At 36.5% G+C, this 21639-nt stretch overlaps 1 protein-coding gene across 1 annotated transcript; it reads right to left on the reverse strand.

Moving 5' to 3' along the window:
• Positions 1–1075: 1075 nt before the first annotated feature.
• Positions 1076–1738, reverse strand: LOC113335101. The gene has a single exon (XM_026581276.1). The coding sequence runs from the start codon at positions 1736–1738 to the stop codon at positions 1076–1078; it is 663 nt and encodes a 220-aa protein (XP_026437061.1).
• Between the last annotated feature and the right edge of the window lie 19901 nt (positions 1739–21639).

The following is a 21639-nucleotide window of genomic DNA, read 5'->3' on the forward strand; positions in this document are numbered from 1 at the left end:
GGTAGTGGTCAGATACATGTCACTTCAACAGTTTTTGAGTTATATATATGTATACTTTGGAAAACATTTATCTTGTTTTTTCTTTTTTGAGTTATATATACGTATACTAATAACAATAAATGTTGTTTTGGTATCTTCTGTTGCTTGGTTATTGTTTCCTCGTGTCTCGTAATAGATGGTTGTTTTTTTTTTTTTTGAGTTTATAGATGATTTACCTTTTTTTTATGTATTCTCTTATTTTGCATATGGTTTTATATATAGATCCATGAATATATTTACATGGTGGTTATCTCCTGTTTTCGTATATCTTGTTCAATGACGGTGCTGATAAACTAAAATCCTCTTGTTTCTCAGTGTCCTAGCGAACCAAGAAATGCCTATGGTCGGATGGACCATGTGTTTTCCTAAGACCGAATCGTCATCTCGTTCTCGGCCCGGTTGTGTATCGTTCCCCGCAAAGGTTGTTTTGTTCTCCCAAAGCTCACCCTTAACAGAAGAGGGCCTATTCAACACTTGTTGCAGAGAAGAAAACCTAATATCAAGTCCTTCTACTGTTGTGGGAATCGCAGTTGTGGACACCCTGTGGCTCCAGAGGAGTCGGTTCAAGAGTACCTTCATATTCCTAGACTCCTAATCATTCTCACCAGGCCCGTAAGCATAACCCTTGGACAGGTCCGTATCTTTATTGCTCAAACTGCCGTCACCTTTTGGGCTCACAACAAGATCAGCATTGGGTTCTATTCCCGAGGGAAATGGTTTTAATTGATCGTGTAATTTTATGTGATTTGTTACCATGATAGGAAATATGGGTGTTAAGTTATCTAGGTTTTGTTTTCACTTAAGTTATTTAGGGTTCAAATTTTCACTTAAGTTATCTGGTCTGCAATTTATTTATTTTTTGAAAATAGATATATATTGAAAGAGAGCAGAGGCTGATAATCATATTGATTCAGTCTCATCTGTTATTAACTCATAATGGGAAGTATTTCTGATGACTGAATCTGTTAGACTACCCCCCTCAGAAACTGTTATAGGAAAGTTGTTTAAATTACATACTTCATAAGCTTTGACAGTGTCATAAGCTATTGTTGGAATTAAAAAAACCAGGTGCTTGGTATCCCCATGAGGTTATGATGTTGCTTTTCCTTCCCTTTTTAGCCAATAGATCAGCTACTCTGTTGGCCTTTCTGTCTACATAGTGGAATCTCAAAAAAGAAACTAAGTTGATTGTTGTCTTCTTTACTTCTTCAAGAATAAATAGACTTTGCCATTGGATGGTTGAAACTTTTCCTTGTAAGTACCTTATTACTGCCTGATTATCCCCTTCAATGACCAGATTTTGTAAATTCTTTGAGAGGTCCCATTTAGTTGCCTGCAGAACGGTTAAAGCTTCTGCTTCTTCAGCTGTGGAGATTCTAAAGATGCATGATTCTGCTCCTTTGAAGGTTCCTGTCCAGTTACAAAGGATAAAACCAAAACCTGCATTAGTATTCTCAGATAACCAGGATGCACCACAATTTAGTTTGAAAGTGTTAGTGACTGGGAAGTTCCAATGTGGTGTTGGTTTTATGATTCTACATTTAGGTTCACTCAAACTATTCAAATTAGCTGGATGCCAGTAGGCATAGTTTCTAGTGATATCTAATGTAAGTTGTTCAGGTGTTCTAGATTGATCTTCAAAAATCCTAAGATACCTTTCCTTCCAGATGAACCAGCACTTAGTTGCTGCAAGTGCCATTCATTCATTATATAGAATTCAAATCTCCTGCTATCCATCATTATATTTATGAAAGAAATAATTATTAATAGAGTTTGAGTTTTGAGGTGCTCCCTGAGACGCCATTGGTGGAAGATTCCACACATCCTTTGCATAGTCACAATCAAAGAACAGGTGATATGTAGATTCCACTGCATCATTACAAAACACACAATTGTTTTCCACAGATCTTAATTTATGTCTAGTAGGCAGTGCATCTTGCAAACATTTCCATACGAACAATTTAATTCTTTGAAAAGTATCCATGCTCCATAATCCTTTCTAAAACTTCTTAGTTTTGTCAGAAATGGTATTAGAAGGATTTAGTAATATGGCATATAGAGACTTGACAAAAAATTCTCCATTCCTAGTTAAGGTCCATCTTAGTTTATCTCTTTTCAACTTTCCTTCAACATTCTTGTACAGCATTATATTATTGATTTCTTGCACTATTGAGTTGTCAAACAAAGATTGTAGCAGTTCCAAATTCCACTTTTTCGTGTTTGATTCTATGAGCTCGGACACAAGTGTTATGTTTGTGTTTCTTTGGTGAATAGACTCTGCTAAAGTCTCTTCCCTGGTTGGCATCCATTTATCATCCCAGATATTTATGGATTTTCCATCACTCACTTCCCACATACTGTATTTTTTAATATGTTTTATTCCTTGTAAGATGCATTTCCATATCCAAGAAGCTTTTGATTTCTTCTTGGAATGTAAGGCTCTTGTTTCCTTAAAGTATTTTCCTTTAAGAATTTGAGCCTATAGATCATCAAGGTTACTAACTAGCCTCCAAGCTATTCTGCTGATCACTGCTTGGTTGACCTTGTTAGCTTCTTTAAATCCTAAACCTCCCTGTTCTATTGGTTTACATAGAAAGTCAAATGATTTTATGTAAATACCTTTAGAATTTGTGTGTTTCCCCACCAAAAGTCTCTTTGTGTATTATTGATTCGTTTAGTGATCTTTTTAGGTAATACAAAGCAACCCATACTGAATATTGGCATGTTAGATAAAAACAACTTTTTCAAAACTAGTTTGCTTGGCTGTGACAGGATCTTTCCCAGCCAAGTTTTTATTCTTTGTTCCATTCTTTCGATTATATTATCAAAGGCTTTAAGCTTTGATCTATCTATGAACAGAGGCATCCCTAGATGTGTGTCTTTTATATTTATCTTTTTGATCTTCATTAATCTGCATATTAAGTGTTACTGTGAACTTTTTTGCTAAAAAACAGTCAAGATTTTGCAAAATTAATTACTTGCCCTGATGAAGAACTAAACAACTGAATTTCTTCTTGCATATTTTTACAACTACCTAAATCAGCTCTAGTGAACAGAAGGAGATCATCTAGGTGTGAAACTGGAGTTGATTTAGGTGTTAATTTTATCCCTTGAACTTTTTTCTTACTTTATAAGTGATTTAACAGTTTTGAGAACACTTCCATGCACAATATGAATAGGTATGGAGACAATGGATCTCCTTGCCTTATTCCCCTAAAAGGTTTGAATCCACTACAAGGGTTGCCATTAAGAAGAACAACAATAGAGGAAGTATAAATACATTGATAAATTAGTGTACACCAATGTTCAGAGAAGACGAAAGCTTGAAGAGTTTTGATCAGAAATGTCCAATTGACCCTGTCGAATGCCTTCGACATGTCAATTTTGAGACCAATGTTACCTGTTTTCTTTTTAATTTTTTTCATAGAGTGCACCATTTCATGGGAAACAATAATGTTGTCTGAAATTTCCCTGGAAGAAAGAAAGGCAGACTGTAAAGGTGAAATTATGTTTTCCAGAGATTTTTTGAACCTATTTCCCATTATCTTAGCTATGATTTTGTAGGGTGTGTTGCACAGACCAATTGGTCTGAAGTCTGCTGGAGATTTTGGATTTTTTATTTTTGGGATTAGAAAAAGAAAGGTTTTATTTAGCTCACTATTTAGTTTTTTGTTTTGGAAAAATCTTGTATTACATCCACTAATTGTGGTCATACTATTCCCCAATTATGTTTGAAAAAACTCACTGGGAAACCATCTGGTCCCGGAGCTTTGTTTGATTTTAGTTTTTTACCACCTCCCTTATTTCATCTGGAGAAGGAACTACAGTTAAGGCATTGTTTTCATCAAAGTATATACAAGGTTTAATGTTAGAATATATTTGTTATTCCAAATTTGGAGAAGTCTCAGTGAACAACTCGAAGAAGTAAGAATTTAGAACTTCTTCAGTTTCTATTTTATCAGAAACTACATTATCATTTTTATCTTGTATACAGTATATTATTTCTTTTTCCTCTTTTCAGTGTGGTAATATGAAAGAAAGTTGTGTTTCTTTCCCCCAAAGTTATAATATTGTTTGTTGATTGTTGTTTTGCGATTTCCTCCCTGAATCGTACAGTGCTTCTAGTTCTAATAATTTATTGTTTATGAGCTTAGTATTAGTTTCATTTGTTGGTTTTGTTGTTAATCTCTCTTTGTTTTTTATGATTATCTTGATTTTTTTTTTTTTCCAAACACATCTCTTTTCCAGGTACTAAGATTGTTTCCTAAAGTAGCAATATTTTCAATAAGATCTAAGACATGATTCCCAGAATTAACAACCCAGGATTTTCTTATAACCTCTATGCAAGTAGGTTCTTTAAGCCAAATGTCATAAAACTTGAAAGTTTGAGAAAAAAAAGTAGAAGAAGATTTCAGAGAAAGGCATATTGGCCCATGATCTGAGCCAATAGCCACCAAATTTTCAAGGGATGCTTCCGGGAATTCTAAATTCCGTTGAGCATTGGCTAAGGCTCTTTCTAGCCTCTGCTTAATATTAGCCAGATCCTCTCTTTTGTTACTCCATGTAAAAATGTTTCCTTTGAAACCCAGGTCCTCCATACCTGTTCTTTGTATTAGGTTCATTATAGGTTCAATTTTTTGTCTGTCGAAAGGAAGACCACCTTCCTTTTCCTCACTATTGAAGATTATGTCAAGGTCTCCAATAACTAGCCAGGGCATTGAGTTGATGTTAACTCTTTGTGCTATATTTTCTAGATATCCCATTATTTCAAGTTTCATTTCATGTTTTGGTGAGCCATAGAAAAAAGTAAGCAACCATTCCTTTGAATGAAAAATATTTTTTACTATGATGTTCATCATGTTTAGATTACATGGAACAACTTCAAAATGGAAACCATCCACCCCAAGCAATTGCAAGTTCCCCCAGTTATACCTTCTGGGTCTACAATGTGGGTATTAGGGAAGTATTTTAGTATGTTTCTCATAAGTCCCCTTTGAGACTTAGTTTCTGAAAGAAACAAAACATCATGTTTTTCAACATTAAGTAAAGTGTTTATATGTTGTTGAGTTTTTTTCTGGCCACACCCTTGTGTGTTCCATGCCAGAATTTTCATGATGCAATAGAAGAAATTAAGAATAAAGGAAAATAGCATAAGAAAATTAGAGTTCCTGAGTCTAGTCAAACCTCAGCTTATGAGTCCAAATCAAAAGAGCAAGCCAACTTTCACAGTATATGCAAAAAACAGATTATACGGTTTTCAAATTACTTACGCAAAGACAAGATATGGTAGCAATAAATTCAGCAATTTTTAAGAAGAAAGTAAGCAACCAATCAACCAAATAACAAAACAACGCTAATAGAGATCAGGCAAATCAGAATAACAAAACAACGCAAATAGAGATAAGAGATTTCAAAAATTGTGTACCTGGATTCCCTTGATTTTTTTTCCAGTTGGGGAAAGATAAATAAGCAAATCGACCATTTGAGATTTTGGAGGGGAGGAGCTAGAACAGACACCAAGTAGGACTCAACTTAAAGAATCCAAAAGAAAAGTCTATATCATCTATTCTTGTAATAATAAAATCATAGAAAGTTCTCTAAACCAGCGAATTTAAAAATTACTGTCTAAAAAAGCATTGAGGAAAAAATTATGTTATTTACTCTATATAACCATGATAAAACCAACCCAAAATAAATCATCCATCAAATGAACGGATCCCATGCAAAAAAAAAAATAAAAAAAATAAATTCTCAGCGTCCTGCAATAAGAAGCTAGAAATCCGTCCTACTGTAAAGGACTCGTAAAAAAAATAGAATGGGGAAGATTTAAACGAAGAAGATTTTCTTCTTAGAAAAATTCTTGATACGAACCAAACAAGCCGGTACTTTGGGTTTTACCGAAAACGTATAAAAATTTCTTAAAACAGAAAACCACGTGATGACATTTCACGTGTTGCAAAACATGTGGCCACGAATACTTTAGAACCACATAAACTTTTTTAACTGGCCCTAAGACCCAATACCCATCAAACATGTGGCCCCAAATACTTTAGAGAAATTTTAACTGCATGATGAAATTGATGATACAAACTTTAAGGATGAAACTGGCCCTTATACTCAAGACCCATCAAACAGGATCCAACGACCCCAAACATTTCACTTTTCTTTTTGAAAACAATTTAACTTTTTCTTCTCTTTTGAAAACTAACACTAACAGAGATTACGGTAATCTATCGTTCTCATTAACAAATTTCTACAGAGGAGAGAAAAACCCAAAAAGAAAAAGAAAGAGAGAAAAAAAACCCAAAATAATCTCGAGCTCTCTCCTCTCTCTGTCAAATCGGAGTCAACTCACCCTCCGTCAAAAACCCAAAATTTTGAAATCTTCCTTTATTAAACCTAAATCCATCTTCATGTTTCACTTAATCTTCATCAACTAAATCTTCTATCCACCGGCCTCCACGATGTAGTCTTTAATTCAATCTCGGGTGTCTGATTTGATGTGGATGTTTAACCTATTACCTATACCTATCTCAAAACCCTACCTTTTTAATCATACCCTTGATGTTGTTTCTTTGGATTTTTATTTAATCTCATATTAGAAGCGTTGTTATCTGATCCGGAATTTCTGCTTAGACGGCTGGCTAATTCGATTTCAATCTGCTCCATAATGTTCTGGCTGCGCCTCCCTGCAATCGATTTCATCATGAACTTCATCTCTTTCTTCTCTGTTGGGTCGTACCCATTTCAATACAAGTTCCCAGATGCACTGTTCATCCTTTCTCTATATTGCTGGCTTCTCAGAAACTGTTTTTTATTCATTCTTGAAGACAAAGAAATTGAAGTGGCTTCTGGAGGCTCTTATAGGTAATTCTGATCCTTTTTTTAGCTGTAACCCTATCATCTCAATTAAAAAACAAACCCTTGTTTCCTGCAAATCCTTATTGTTAGAGCATAGTTCGGTCAACCTCGCATGCGTTTCTATATCAAGCATGTTTGTCAATGTTAGTGATCAAAACTATAAGTCTTTATTTCTAGTCTATTATAGATAAGTCTCGGACTAGGATAGTAAGTGTAGTTGAGCTCAAGGACTTCATGTCGATTCATCAGACAAGAAGAAAAACTACTCAAGAAACCGGTGGAACTTCTCGATAAAAAGGTATGTGAATACTTGAACTTATCTGTCACTCAAAAGTCTATCTATTATATCTCCTACTTCTTGAGACAAAAGTCGTATGCTATATATATAGACTATGATCATACACATCTGGTATTTCGAGCTGAGTATATCTCGCTTATCTATATCGTGAAATGTGTGTTGGAAAGCGTTTCGCTCTGATCATGTTTTTCTTTACCAAGTGACGAAAGTCATGTATATTTCGATCATCTTGAAAAAAATTTTGACAAGAAATAGTGTAACAACTATATAACGTCCTCTAAGAATGTTTCAAGTGATTGGAATAAGAGTTTAGATTACATAACCATGTATTCCTTGAACTGAAGTTTTTCTAACTTTGTTGATCAAGAGAAATCGGTAGGATTGTGGAATTGGCTTGCCAAGCCCACGAACTGACAGAAGTTCTCGTCCGAGAAGTTCTGCTGGATTTTTCAAAACTCGTTTGTGCGAACTCACTCCGCGAACTGGCAGAAGTTCTCGACCCGAGAATTTCTGCTGAGTTTGGAAAACCCAACCGATTAAACTTAAGTCCGCGAACTTGTTTGTGAGCTTAAGTGGTTATGATCTAAAGATGAAGTTCTGAACATAAGTATTAAATTACTAAGGAATTCTTTATGCAAACCGTGGCTATAATGTTCATGAGTCGATTCAATCGAATCATCTTTGCTTCAATTGTGTCTTGTGTAGTACATGAGATTTCCTTCCAATTGAACAACTCTTTAACTGGTTCATTTGAAGTCAATTGGACTAGTTATAGTGAAGATGAACAAGGTTATATGAAATGCTCATATGGTTAACCTTTGGGTTACTATGTTGAACCAACATACGCGTACACGTTTGGGCATGGTTTTCACAAACCCAGTAAACGTGTATGGCATTTGTGTACGACAAGTTAAGTTTTCGATCTAACGGTTGAGAAATATTAGCTTGAATCTAAATCAGGTTTTCATCTAGCGGTGAATAAGGATTGCTTTGTAACTCAGGCAAAACCCTGATTTGAAGACTATATATAGGGGACATCTAACTTTGAGAAAAACTAACCCACACACATCTTGTGTAATACTAGTGCGCTAGCTATAGTCGATCTCCATTAACCTTTGATTTTCTTCTCTAAAATCAGGTTAACGACTTAAATACTTCATTGGAATTGTGAGTCCAGACCGATACTACTTTATCGTAGTTGTGTGATCTGATCTTGCATCTTCTATCGTACGAGTACAATCTTTGATTGGCTTGAGATCGTGAGAGTTCTCTGATAGGCAAGATAAAGAAGTCACAAACATCTTCGTCTCTATGTTTGTGATTCCTCGACAAACCGTCTGTGTAGTCAGGAAGAATTGTTGATAGGTGATTGATTAATCTAGGTTGTTCTTCGGGAATATAAGTCCGGATTTATCAATTGGTTTCTGTTCACCTTGATTTTATATCAAAATACGAAACAAACTTTAGGGTTTATCTGTGGGAGTCATATTTATTTGATAGACTTTTATGTGGGAGACAAATTTGTTTATTGTTAAAGCCTGCGAATTTTGATGTCGTAGCAACTCTTGGTTGTGGGTCAGATCAGCTAAGGGAATCAAGTACGTGGCATCCTGCCGGGATCAGAGGCGTAGGAGCATAATTGTACCTTGGATTAGTGGGAGTATGATTGGGGTTCAACTATAAGCCAGTCCGAAGTTAGTTTGTAGTAGGCTAGTGTCTGTAGCGGCTTAATACATTGTGTGTTCAATCTGGACTAGGTCCTGAGATTTTTCTGCATTTGCGGTTTCCTCGTTAACAAAATTTCTGGTGTCTGTGTTATTTCTCTTCCGTTTTATATTTGTTTATATAATTGAAATAATACAGGTTGTGCGTTAAGATCATCAATTGGAAATCCAACCTTTGGTTGTTGATTGATATTGATTGATCCTTGGACATTGTTCTTTGGTACCATCCAAGTTATTCCTTGTGTTTGATTAAAGACTCGCTATTGTTTTAGCTTGAGTAAATCAAAACAAGTGAGAGATATTAACTCCTTGAGATACTTTTATCTAGATTGAGTCTGACTATCTAGTTGATTCTCTAGGAAAGTATTTCGGAGTTAGTATATACAGATTGCTAAGCGAAATATTGGGTGGTGTTGTTAGACCCCCGCTTTTTCAATTGGTATCAGAGCAGGCAAACACGTTTAAGACCTCATCAGTCTGTGTTTGTAGCGATCTGATTATGGACGAGTCTATCTCTAATAACGTACCAGTTCATAAATTACCAGATGATTCTAAAAGCTTGGATTCACCTGAGAGAACTGTCACATCTTAGTCAATATCTAAACATTCTCTTGATGTAAAAACCGTTGATTGGGAAACTCACCTGGAAGAACAGTTGGATGAACTTTCGGATGAAGGTGATTCAGATATTGATAGAGATGTTTAGGAAGTCTCAGAGTATGTTAAGTTTTTGGATTCGTGGAATATGAAGAAGATTACAACTTCTCATGCCACACCTTTTCTGACTCCTCTCTGTCGAGAAAACAAGAAATTGAGAAGATGTTATGCAGGTGTTTATTTTTCGAATCGTTCTTGCCAATCGATCCTCAAGGATTCTAAGGAAAACTTACGTATGAAGTCACTTGAATGTGATAATACTTATCAAAAGTAATTTTTGTTGGAAGAGAAACTTGCATAATCCGAAGCAAGGATTAACTCTCAACAAGTTAGTTTTGATGACAGAGAAAGCATTTTTCTCACTCGAGAAAAACTTCTTGAGGATGATTTAGCTGCTGCTCTTGATAAAATCAAGATGTTGGAAGATGACTTGAAAAAGTTAAATACTAGTTCAATCAAGTTAACTACTATGCTAGGAGCAAGTACCAATCATCGTGATACACGAGGATTGGGCTATAAGGGAATAGATGCTCCAAGTACTAGCAAAGAGGTAAAATTTGTCAAGGCTAGTGATTCTTCTCAACAAAAGGTTTACACTGGCAAAAGTGAAATACCTTCACCGGTAGTTAAGGTTCAAAAGAGCAAAGCTTATCAACCTCCAAAGTCAGCACACACGGATCGAGGTAAGAACATTCCTTATGTTTGCCACTATTGCGGAAATAAAGGTCACCTAGAAAGGAGATATTGTTTCCGTATAAGGAATGACAAACTTCATGATGTTCTTTCTTGGTCATCACAAGAAGTTGTGAAACTAAGATCATATGTTAAGACTAATCCCTGATAGACACATTTTTGTGTCTAATTTGATCTCAATACTATATATTGTTGGCACTCGATTTTGTACTAATTTTGTTATTTTATGTATTTGTAGGTATTTTTTGGAAATAAACATTTTTGGAAAATTCTGCTCGAAAAGTTGATTTTGTCACCCGGAGGACAAGTGTTATTCGGACTCTCGCTTTTGGATAAGGGGTAACCTAATTACTAAGGGGCACCCCCAGGTCACCCCAAGGCAGCTGCTATTCGCACCCAATTTCTGGTTAGGGGGAGGACATCTTTTTCCCAAATTCAAAAAAACAAAATTGGCGGGAAAAAATTGTTATCAACTGGCAGATTTAGGGTTGGAAGTTTGGACGGGATTAAAGGAGATTCAATGGCCCAAATTAAATGGGTTTGTTCCTAGGGCCTAGATAGAGCTGGTATGGGTGTTGGATTCGGTCAAAATTGGTTAGATAACCGGTGGTAATCAAATCAGGGAAGATATTCTAAAATAAGAAAAATATTCTATTCTTGGAATTCTTGGATGGAAGAGACGTGCATGGGTTGATTTTATTGGTTGGAAACAATCCCTACAGCTCAAGGATGACGCGTGAGAAGAGATAAAACATGGAACAATCCGTAACAAATCAGAGAATTAAAGAAAAAAATATCGGGAATATTTTCATTCACCGCCGAGTAATGGGAAGATTTTTTGGATTAATGGAGGAGATTCAATGGTTCAATTACGTATAAATATGTTCCTAATGTTCTACAGAGAGTCTGTCTAGAGTTTGGGGAGGTTTGGAGGCGAGCAGAGAGGCGTAGGAGGAGTTGCAGAGAAGTTACCTGCTGCTGCTGCTGCTGCCATTAACACGCCTGAAGAACACGAAGAACGGACTCGCAGAAGCAGTCGTTTATCAACAGCAACATCGACTGTCCTTGTGGGTCGTAGTTCTTCAACGACAACAGCAACTCAGCTCTGTCGTTGATTCTGGACGCCTTCTGTGGGTCGCAGAGTTCTGTTTTTCATCAATTTCTTGTATTTCTCTTCATTGTAAAACACTTTTGAGCATCAATGAAATATTTTGAGAGCAATTTTACTATGATGAGATAAACCCCAACACTGGGACGACGGAGGAGGCCAAACTTCATACTTGGGGTAATTTTATTTAATTCTATATTTACTTTTTGCACCAATTTTAATTGAATTAAGATTTTAATTAATTATTTGTGATTTCATTTGATGGTTTATGCTTAGTCCTAGGGATTTTTGATATGCCATGCTTAAGAAATACAAGTAATATTTTATAAAATCTACTTTGGCAAAGAATAGAGTTAATCTTCATTTTGTTTTAAATTATAATTGCCTAGAATTAATTTCTGAACCACTTGAAAATGAAAAATGGCCGAATCTTTAGTCCCAGTACCTCTCTACCAATTTGTCTATATTTGTATATAATTTTTATAAATCTAAAAATCCTTCACCTTCACAAATCTTAGAGTTCGAACCTTTATTACTACAACCACGGAAAATCTAATAATCAAAATGGCGCCACCGACGCGGATTTGTACTTAGGTAGAATTTTTAGGTTTATTTTTATTTATTTTTATTATTTGTTCCTTTTTACTTTGTCTTTTTGTCTTTGATTTACAGGTTCGAAGTGGAGCACTAAGGACTTGGAGAGGAAAAAGCTTAAAGCGAAAAGCGAAAAGACAAGAAAAAAAGGACAATTTTAGGATTTAATTTTTAATTTTTTTTAGAGTGTGTGAGGAAAACTGTAATTTTTTATTTATTTATTTATTTTGGACTTTGGACTTTAAACAATTGGACTTTATTTTTTTAAAACCCTACGGAAGGGTTATAAATTATAAAAAAAAATATTATATAAACTGTGTGCAGGGAAGGACGACGATTACTATATCGTCTCGGCCCCTCGGGTTCGCACACGGCATAGGAGTCGTGGCCCGAGTCGACGACAACGGTTCATCGCCCGTCTGGTACGGGAGGTAAGTCCAATCGAAACACCCGCGAATCTCCTGCAAGCGGGTTACTGTCTGCCTTAAGGTGATAATTGTTTGAGGACGAACCGGACTGTCTTTATTTTCCTAGTAAAGGGCAAGGCCTGGCCTAAACAAGATAAGGGTTCGGATTTCATCACCGTTCCCTTCTTGCCCGCCTTAGGAAAACGAAACCTAACGCGAACCCAAGCTTAAAATTTGGAATAGAACGAGACCGATAGGGTAACGAGCTTAATAGGAAACTCGTTCGAAAAATATTGGTTGCTCTTTAAGCACACTCCAAAGTTCATGATGGTTTCTGTGGGTTGAATGCGTGACTGCGCCGCCTTGTGATAGCGGTGAGGCCTTGGGTATCAAAGCTCCACTGAGCTTCCCTCGCCTCAATTCAACTTACTTTGACTCGGATTGATTCCAGAGGGGTTTGCTCAAATTGCAACGAATTCCCTTTCGAAAGATAGAAGCTGGTCTAGAAACAATCTAAGTGGAGCCATCATGCTTTTTGTTTGCTAGAAATCTTTAGGTTTGCTTTGGTGGAGTCGAGTCGGCCTTGTTTGTGATTGTATAGAATCCCTCTGTAGTTTATATTTCTTCGGTGATGAATCCTTTTGAGGAGACGCCACCTGCGATGACGTTGCGAGAATATATGTCTAGAAATTCTCGTTATCAAGAGACGTCTTCGGAAATGACTCTTGGTGAATATATGCGTGGGCAGCGATATATGGATACTCCAACTTTTATTGAGGAATCACCTCTAACGATCTATGAGAAATATTATAAACATAGACCATGTAGTTTGGAACAAAGATTGAGAATTCTTGAATTTCAAAAATTGTATCATGATGATGAGGATAGTGATGATGAAGAATCTGAAATATGTGGGAATAGTGATCAGGAATTTGTTACCCCAGTTGAGCCTTATAATGATTATATTATTTCTGGTTCAGATCCTAATAATTTTAAAAATTATTCACCTATTCAAAAGGACGAGGATTTGACTAGAGATACCCCCGTTTCAGACGATGTAGTATGTCCTGTTTACGAAACCGATGATGGTTTAGAGGAACCAGTTTATCTTGAGATCGAGTCAAACGATTTAGAAACAATAGTCTTAGATGAACTCGTAGAGATTAGCGAGGATGAACCTGACTTAGAAAAATCAATTGCCGACCTAGAAATTAGGGAGGTTATGACCAGTCTATCTAGAGACGCCGAAAACTCTAAGTTTGGGGGTGAGTATCATTCTCCATGTGCTTTAACTCTTAGTAAGGTCCCTCACTTGGGACTTGACATCAATGCCTCAACCATCTTACAAGATTATCTTCATAATCGTTTTCCAGAACCTAATGATATCCAACAAGAGTCTCAAATGTTAGAAACCCATCCTCTGGTTGATGTGGTTAACCCAGGCAATAATACCAAGATTGATTTTGTTTTCCCACCAAATAGTTTTCTTCCAACTGTGGGAACATATAGATTCAAATGTGTCGAATATTAAGTTGTGAGACTAAACCTAATGCCTTAGGAAATTAGAATCGACACATTTGCTTAAGAATGACCACTACTCCTGTGGTCAATTTGTAAGTCAATCTGATTGACTTAGAGGATCCGCAATTATTTAGGTTATTATTGTGATTCTAAGTTCTTATTTGAGTTTTTCCAGACTCTAGGACCTAATAATTTGGATCCAACCTATGAGAAACGCATCCAATGAAAATATTTATTTAGACCCTTTCATAGAACCTGAACCTGAACCACAATTAGATAGTATATCAGGAAACTAGGTAAGGGCATGCTAGTTTGTTCATTTCGTTGGTTCACTGCAGTTTCCTTTGTCAGCTCTTTTTGGTTTTAAAGACCCACAGTTATTCCGACTTTACTTTGGTTCGAGTTGACTAAACCTTTCCTACGTCTGGCTGAAGACTTTAAACTTAGCACTTCTTGGGAGGTAACCCAATATTCTTGCGACATGGTAATATCCTTCCTTATCTCTTTTGCTTCAAGTGGTAACAATTTCTCCTTGTTCATGCTTTTAGTTTCATCTTTAGAACATTGAGGACAATGTTAGATTTAAGTTTGGGGGTATGGGAGAAACTTTTTAGTTGCAATAAATAAACTCCAGAGCCTAGAAATTTACGTATTAAGGATAGCACTAACCAATCTAAGTGGATGGAAACATTTTTGTTTTAGGAGTTGAGGAACCAATCTGACTAGATGGAAACATCTATAGAGTCTATTCATAAAAGCACAGAGCTCAGGTGTTAGAAATAACATGATAGTTTCGCCATATCTTGTCGAGTCCTTTTCACTTTCTATTTTTAGTTTTCTTTTGTTTCAAGTGATTTGGTGGGGCACACGATTCAAGTTGTTACCTTTGCTAGGGTGAAATAGAGTGACTGAGTTACCTTTTTCAAAAAAAAAAAAAAAAAAAAAAAAAAAAGACCGGACCAGTTAGACCAATCGGAATAAGTATTAACACTTGGATAGCAATATGCGTGTGTTCTCCCTGTTTCCGTCGCCTAAGCAAGCGTGGAATGCAGGACCCGTGGGAACTATCGTGTAATCTGCTGACAAGAAGCATGCGCTTGGATCCAAAAGATCTATTCATGCCGTTAAGTTAAAAAAAAAAAAATGGTTATTGTTATGTGTAGTCAACTGCTGGTTCCCTTGTATTTGCCAGTTTGTTGATCTAGATTTAAGTTATTGACCACTGGTTCCCTTGTATATGCCAGTGTGCTAATATTAGTCAGACCGGTATCTCAGTCATTTAGGTTAGGTTCACCTTGGCAGAGGCCTTCAGACAGATATGGGAAACACCGTTCACTTTTCAACCATCTACATTTTTCTTTTTCCATCTTCTTAATCTTTTCATGTGATTAGTCTGACTCCGAGTATGATGTCCATCGTGAAACTATCTTAGTAGAGCTCTGTCACTTATATGAATTTTAGTATGCTTGAGTGCAAACTCGTGTACAGCAATTGGAATTTCGCATCAGGGTTCTTCCTCTTAAAGTCAATAATTGTATGCCAACCAAGGAGGTTCTTTAGTGCTTTCCAAGGTTCTGCGTAGATAGCTGGGGTCTGGAGTATTGGTTTTTGTGGGTACACCTCTGATAAACCCACCCGAGATTAACTCGGTCACTTTTCAAGAATAAATTTTGCTCGAGGACTAGCAAATAATAAGTTTGGGGGTATTTGATAGACACATTTTTGTGTCTAATTTGATCTCAATACTATATATTGTTGGCACTCGATTTTGTACTAATTTTGTTATTTTATGTATTTGTAGGTATTTTTTGGAAATAAACATTTTTGGAAAATTCTGCTCGAAAAGTTGATTTTGTCACCCGGAGGACAAGTGTTATTCGGACTCTCGCTTTTGGATAAGGGGTAACCTAATTAATAAGGGGCACCCCCAGGTCACCCCAAGGAAGCTGCTATTCGCACCCAATTTCTGGTTAGGGGGAGGACATCTTCTTCCCAAATTCAAAAAAACAAAATTGGCGGGAAAAAATTGTTATCAACTGGCAGATTTAGGGTTGGAAGTTTGGACGGGATTAAAGGAGATTCAATGGCCCAAATTAAATGGGTTTGTTCCTACGGACTAGATAGAGCTGGTATGGGTGTTGGATTCGGTCAAAATTGGTTAGATAACCGGTGGTAATCAAATCAGGGAAGATATTCTAAAATAAGAAAAATATTCTATTCTTGGAATTCTTGGATGGAAGAGACGTGCATGGGTTGATTTTATTGGCTGGAAACAATCCCTACAGCTCAAGGATGACGCGTGAGAAGAGATAAAACATGGAACAATCCGTAACAAATCAGAGAATTAAAGAAAAAAATATCGGGAATATTTTCATTCACCGCCGAGTAATGGGAAGATTTTTTGGATTAATGGAGGAGATTCAATGGTTCAATTACGTATAAATATGTTCCTAATGTTCTACAGAGAGTCTGTCGAGAGTTTGGGGAGGTTTGGAGGCGAGCAGAGAGGCGTAGAAGGAGTTGCAGAGAAGTTACCTGCTGCTGCTGCTGCTGCCACTAACACGCCTGAAGAACACGAAGAACGGACTCGCAGAAGCAGTCGTTTATCAACATCAACATCGACTGTCCTCCGTGGGTCGTAGTTCTTCAACGACAACAACAACTCAGCTCTATCGTTGATTCTGGACGCCTTCTGTGGGTCGCAGAGTTCTGTTTTTCATCAATTTCTTGTATTTCTCTTCATTGTAAAACACTTTTGAGCATCAATGAAATATTTTTAGAGCATTTTTACTATGATGAGATAAACCCCAACACTGGGACGACGGAGGAGGCCAAACTTCATACTTGGGGTAATTTTATTTAATTCTATATTTACTTTTTGCACCAATTTTAATTGAATTAAGATTTTAATTAATTATTTGTGATTTCATTTGATGGTTTATGCTTAGTCCTAGGGATTTTTGATATGCCATGCTTAAGAAATACAAGTAATATTTTATAAAATCTACTTTGGCAAAGAATAGAGTTAATCTTCATTTTGTTTTAAATTATAATTTCCTAGAATTAATTTCTGAACCACTTGAAAATGAAAAATGGCCGAATCTTTAGTCCCAGTACCTCTCTACCAATTTGTCTATATTTGTATATAATTTTTATAAATCTAAAAATCCTTCACCTTCACAAATCTTAGAGTTCGAACCTTTATTACTACAACCACGGAAAATCTTATAATCAATCCCCTTAACGTTACAGGTTGTAATTGTCCAACCTTTAGGCAAAGGAATCAGTGTTGTGATAAACCTAGATTTGCCTATAAACGTCATACGAAGACTTTTCACAATCGTAATGGTTATCAAAAGGATAATTTCGTAAAGATGAAGACAAGATCTGATGCTCCCAATTGGAGAAAGACTAACTTGCAAAAGAATAGTCAATCCAATTCTCTTTCGATAAATCTTGAAGAGACTAATGGGAATAAGGTTTCAGTTGTTCCTAAACACACTCAGAAGTGGATCCCAAAGAAATTCAATGATGTTTTGATTGTGAAAAGGAATTATCTTTCAGAAAATTCCATGACTATGGAGAAGGCAATATCCATGATGTTGGAACTTAACAAGTTTTTTGGAAAACTGAAATTGGATGTGAAAGGTTCTAAAAGCGATCTCTTTCATGATAATCCAAAGGTCACTTGTGGTGAGCAAGACATTGTTCACCCCAACACAACTTGATTGTGTTGTAATTGCATCCTCACCAAGGAATGCCCTGTTATGTATACGGTGAGGGAAGCAAGAGAATTGGGGCACACAGATTATGTTCGCTAAGGCTGTAGGATTCCACTGGATTCATCTAAAAAGGTATGTCTATAAACTTGAGCAAGTTTTGTGCTTTTATTTATTTGCTTAGAGTACTTATAATGATCTACGTACCTTTCTTATCATTCTTTTCTACCTAGGTTGATCTGTGTTTAAGGTTCTTAAATGTTTAGGTTTGAAAATAATAGTTCGGGATGTTTGACTACATGGTACACATACCAAGTATGCATAACAGCATACAAAATCAAAATCCAGGGGTTTAAGTTCGCAAACCCGTATGCATACTTGACGTCGATATTCGGTAAACTTGTTTTGGCCGTAACTTCTTTGTCCGAACTCGGATTCACCTCATTCTTTTTGAATTCTCTTCCTTATTGAATTTACTTAAAAATGGAGATGAGAATTGTTGAATTTGGATGAGTTAATATTGGTATTTTTCCTGTCTCTTGTTTTTTAGTGTTTGCTCCGTTTCGTTGCACTTGTCTTATTCTCTTGGACTTGGGCACTGGGATTCTTGGAGAAATACTATTCTAAGCTATTTTGTGGCTGTTAAAAGAGTGATATTGGTGAATCACAAATAAGGAAGTTCGAGAATGGGTAGTAGTTCACATTGCTACATATTCTTGAGTGTTCACAATCATCTCATGTGACTATGGTGCATAGTCGTCAATGAATTTGTATGTTCTTCTTTGTTAAGGAAATATTTTTATAAGCTTTTGGTAACCACTCTTGGTATAAATCCATGCGAAAAAGATTGATTCTACCTTCTAAGGGCAAAGATTTTTTTTGCAGTATTAATCTTATTGGTTTTATATATTGCAAAATTGTTATGGGATATGTATTGTTTACGTCCGTGAACTTTTTTGTCCCATATTATGTCAAAAGTGAATTCGCTCATGATCGGTATTCATATATTGGTGTAAGGATGAATATACTTTTGACAAACACAAAAGCTAAGCCTATATTGTCAACTCTTTGATGGAAGATAGGTTAAAATCTTTTGTAAGAACAAGGATGTTAGAGCATAGATTGGTCAAACTCGCATGAGTTGCTATCTCAAGCATGTTTGTCAATGTTAGTGATCAAAACTATAAGTCTTGATTTCTAGTCTATTATAGCTAAGTCTCGGACTAGGTTAGAAGGTGTAGTTGAGCCCAAGGACTTCATGGCGATTCATCAGACAAGAAGAAGAACTACTCAAGAAATCGGTGGAACTTCTCGACAAAAAGGTATGTGAAGACTTGAACTCATCTGTCACTCCAAAGTCTATCTATCATATCTCCTTTTTTAGAGACAAAAGTCGTATGCTATATATATAGACTATGATCATACACAGTAGAAATTTCGAGCCGAGTATCTCACTCTTATCTATATCTCGAAATGTGTGTTGGTAAAAGAGTTTCGCTTAGACCATTGTTTTCTTTACCTAGAGACGAAAGTCATGAATGTTTCAATCGCTTTGAAAATTTCTTTGACGAGAAATAGTGTAACAACTATATAACGTCCTCTAAGAATGTTTCAATGATTGAAATAAGAGTTTAGATCACATAACCATGGATTCCTTGAACCGAAGTTGTCCAACTTTGTTGATCAAGAGAAATCGGTAGGATTGTGGAATTGGCTTGACAAGTCCGCGAACCTAGTTCGCGAACCCAGTCCGCGAACTGGCGGAAGTTCTCATCCCGAGAATTTCTGCTTGGATTTCCAAAAACTCGTTTGTGGTTAAGTCCGCGAACTCACTCCGCGAACCCAGTCCGCGAACTGGCGAAAGTTCTCGACCGAGAATTTTTGCTGAGTTTTGGAAAACTCAACCGATGTACTTAAGTCCGCGAACTTGTTTGTGAGATTAAGTGGTTATGATCTAAAGATGATTTGTGAACATGGATATTAAATTATCAAGGAATGCTTTATGAAAACCGTGGCTATATTGTTCATAAACCGACTCAATTGAATCGAATCATCTTTGCTTCAGTTGTGTCTTGTGTAGTTACATAAGATCTCATAGCAATTGAACGACTCTTTAACTAGTTCGTGTGAGCTATATGAACTAGTTATGGTGAAGGAAAAAATGGTTGGTATGAAACACTCATATGGTTAACCTTTGGTTACAGTATTGTACCAACATACATGTACACGTTTGGGCACGGTTTTCACAAACCCAGTAAACGTGTATGATATTGTGTGTGACAAGCTAAAGATTTCGATCTAAGGGTTGAGAGATATTAGCTTGAATCTAAATCAGGTTTTCATCTAACGGTGGATATGGTTTGCTTAGTACCTAAGGTAAAACCCTGATTTGAAGACTTTATATAGGAGACATCTAGCAAGGGTTAAAGGTAATCCGCACACGTCTGTGTGCTACTAGTGCTCTCGCTAGAGTCGATCTCCATTAACTCTTGAGTTTCTTCTCTAAACTCGAGTTAACGACTTAAAGACTTCATTGGGATTGTGAAGCCAAACCGATACTACTTTTATCGTAGTTGTGTGATCTGATCTTGCATCTTCTATCGTACGAGTATAATCTTTGATTGGCTTGAGATCGTGAGAGTTTTCCGATAGGCAAGATAAAGTAATCACAAACATCTTTGTCTCTCTGTTTGTGATTCCTCAACAAACCGCCTGTGTAGTCAGGAAGGATTGTTTTGAGTAGGTGATTGATTAATCTAGGCTGTTCTTCGGGAATATAAGACCGGATTATCAATTGGTTTATGATTCACCTAGATTATTTATAATCGAAGATGAGACATATTTAGGGTTTATCTGTGGGAGACAGATTTATCCTCTTTGATAGACTTTTCTGTGGGAGACAGATTTGTTTATTGTTAAGCATGCGATTGTGTTCGTAGCAACTCTTAGTTGTGGGTGAGATCAGCTAAGGGATTCAAGTGCGCAGCATCCTGCTGGGATCAGAGGCGTAGGAGCATAATTGTACCTTGTATTAGTGGGAGATTGATAGGGGTTCAACTATAGATCAGTCCGAAGTTTGCTTGGAGTAGGCTAGTGTCTGTAACGGCTTAATATAGTGTGTGTTCAATCTGGACTAGGTCCCGGGGTTTTTCTGCATTTGCGGTTTCCTCGTTAACAAAATCTCTGGTGTCTGTGTTATTTCTTTTCCGCATTATATTTTTTTATATAATAGAAATAATACAGGTTGGGCGTTGAAGCTTAATCAATTAGAGATCCAATCTTGTGGTTCTTGATTTCATTGATTAACACTTGTACATTGGTCTTTGGTACCATCCAAGTTTATCTCTCTCTAATCAGGACTCGCAGTTTGCTTGAGTAAGAATTAGATTGAGAGATAGAGATAATAACTCCTCGAGACACTATATTCTAGACTGAGTCTAACTGTCTAGTTGATTCTCTAGTAGAGTGCTTCGGAGTTTGTCCATACAGATTGTTAAACGAAATATTGGGTGGTGTTGTTAGACCCCCCACTTTTTCAATTGGTATCAGAGCAGGCAAACACGTTAAAGACCTAATCAGGCTGTGTTTGTAGCGATCTGACTATATGGACTATGTGTCAATGAACGCATCTCCAGGATTGAAAACTAACCGCAGGAAAATGTCTGATAAACTGGTTAATCATCAAAAGAGATTGGAAGAACAAATCCGGATCCACTCTGATCTTTTTGCAGAACTTGCAGCTCTTAAGGATTTTGTGTCTAGTAGGAATCCTTCCTTTTGCCTAAAAGATTCCAGTTGTTCCTTGGTATAAAATGTTAACTATTCAGTCAGTGATCATCAATTATTGATTGAGAAAACTTATGTGACTAGGAACCATTCAGACAATTGCCAAAGGTCTGTTGCGTATGGATGCTCACTTAATCATCCTCAAAGACCATGTACGTCTTCTTTAAAAAGGTCGGAAACAAAAAGAAATCCCTACAAGAACCCTTATGGTTCCTACCTTGCTTTAAAGACA

The sequence above is a fragment of the Papaver somniferum genome, chromosome 1 (genome assembly GCF_003573695.1).
Source record: "Papaver somniferum cultivar HN1 chromosome 1, ASM357369v1, whole genome shotgun sequence".
In the NCBI taxonomy this organism is placed as follows: Eukaryota; Viridiplantae; Streptophyta; class Magnoliopsida; order Ranunculales; family Papaveraceae; genus Papaver; species Papaver somniferum.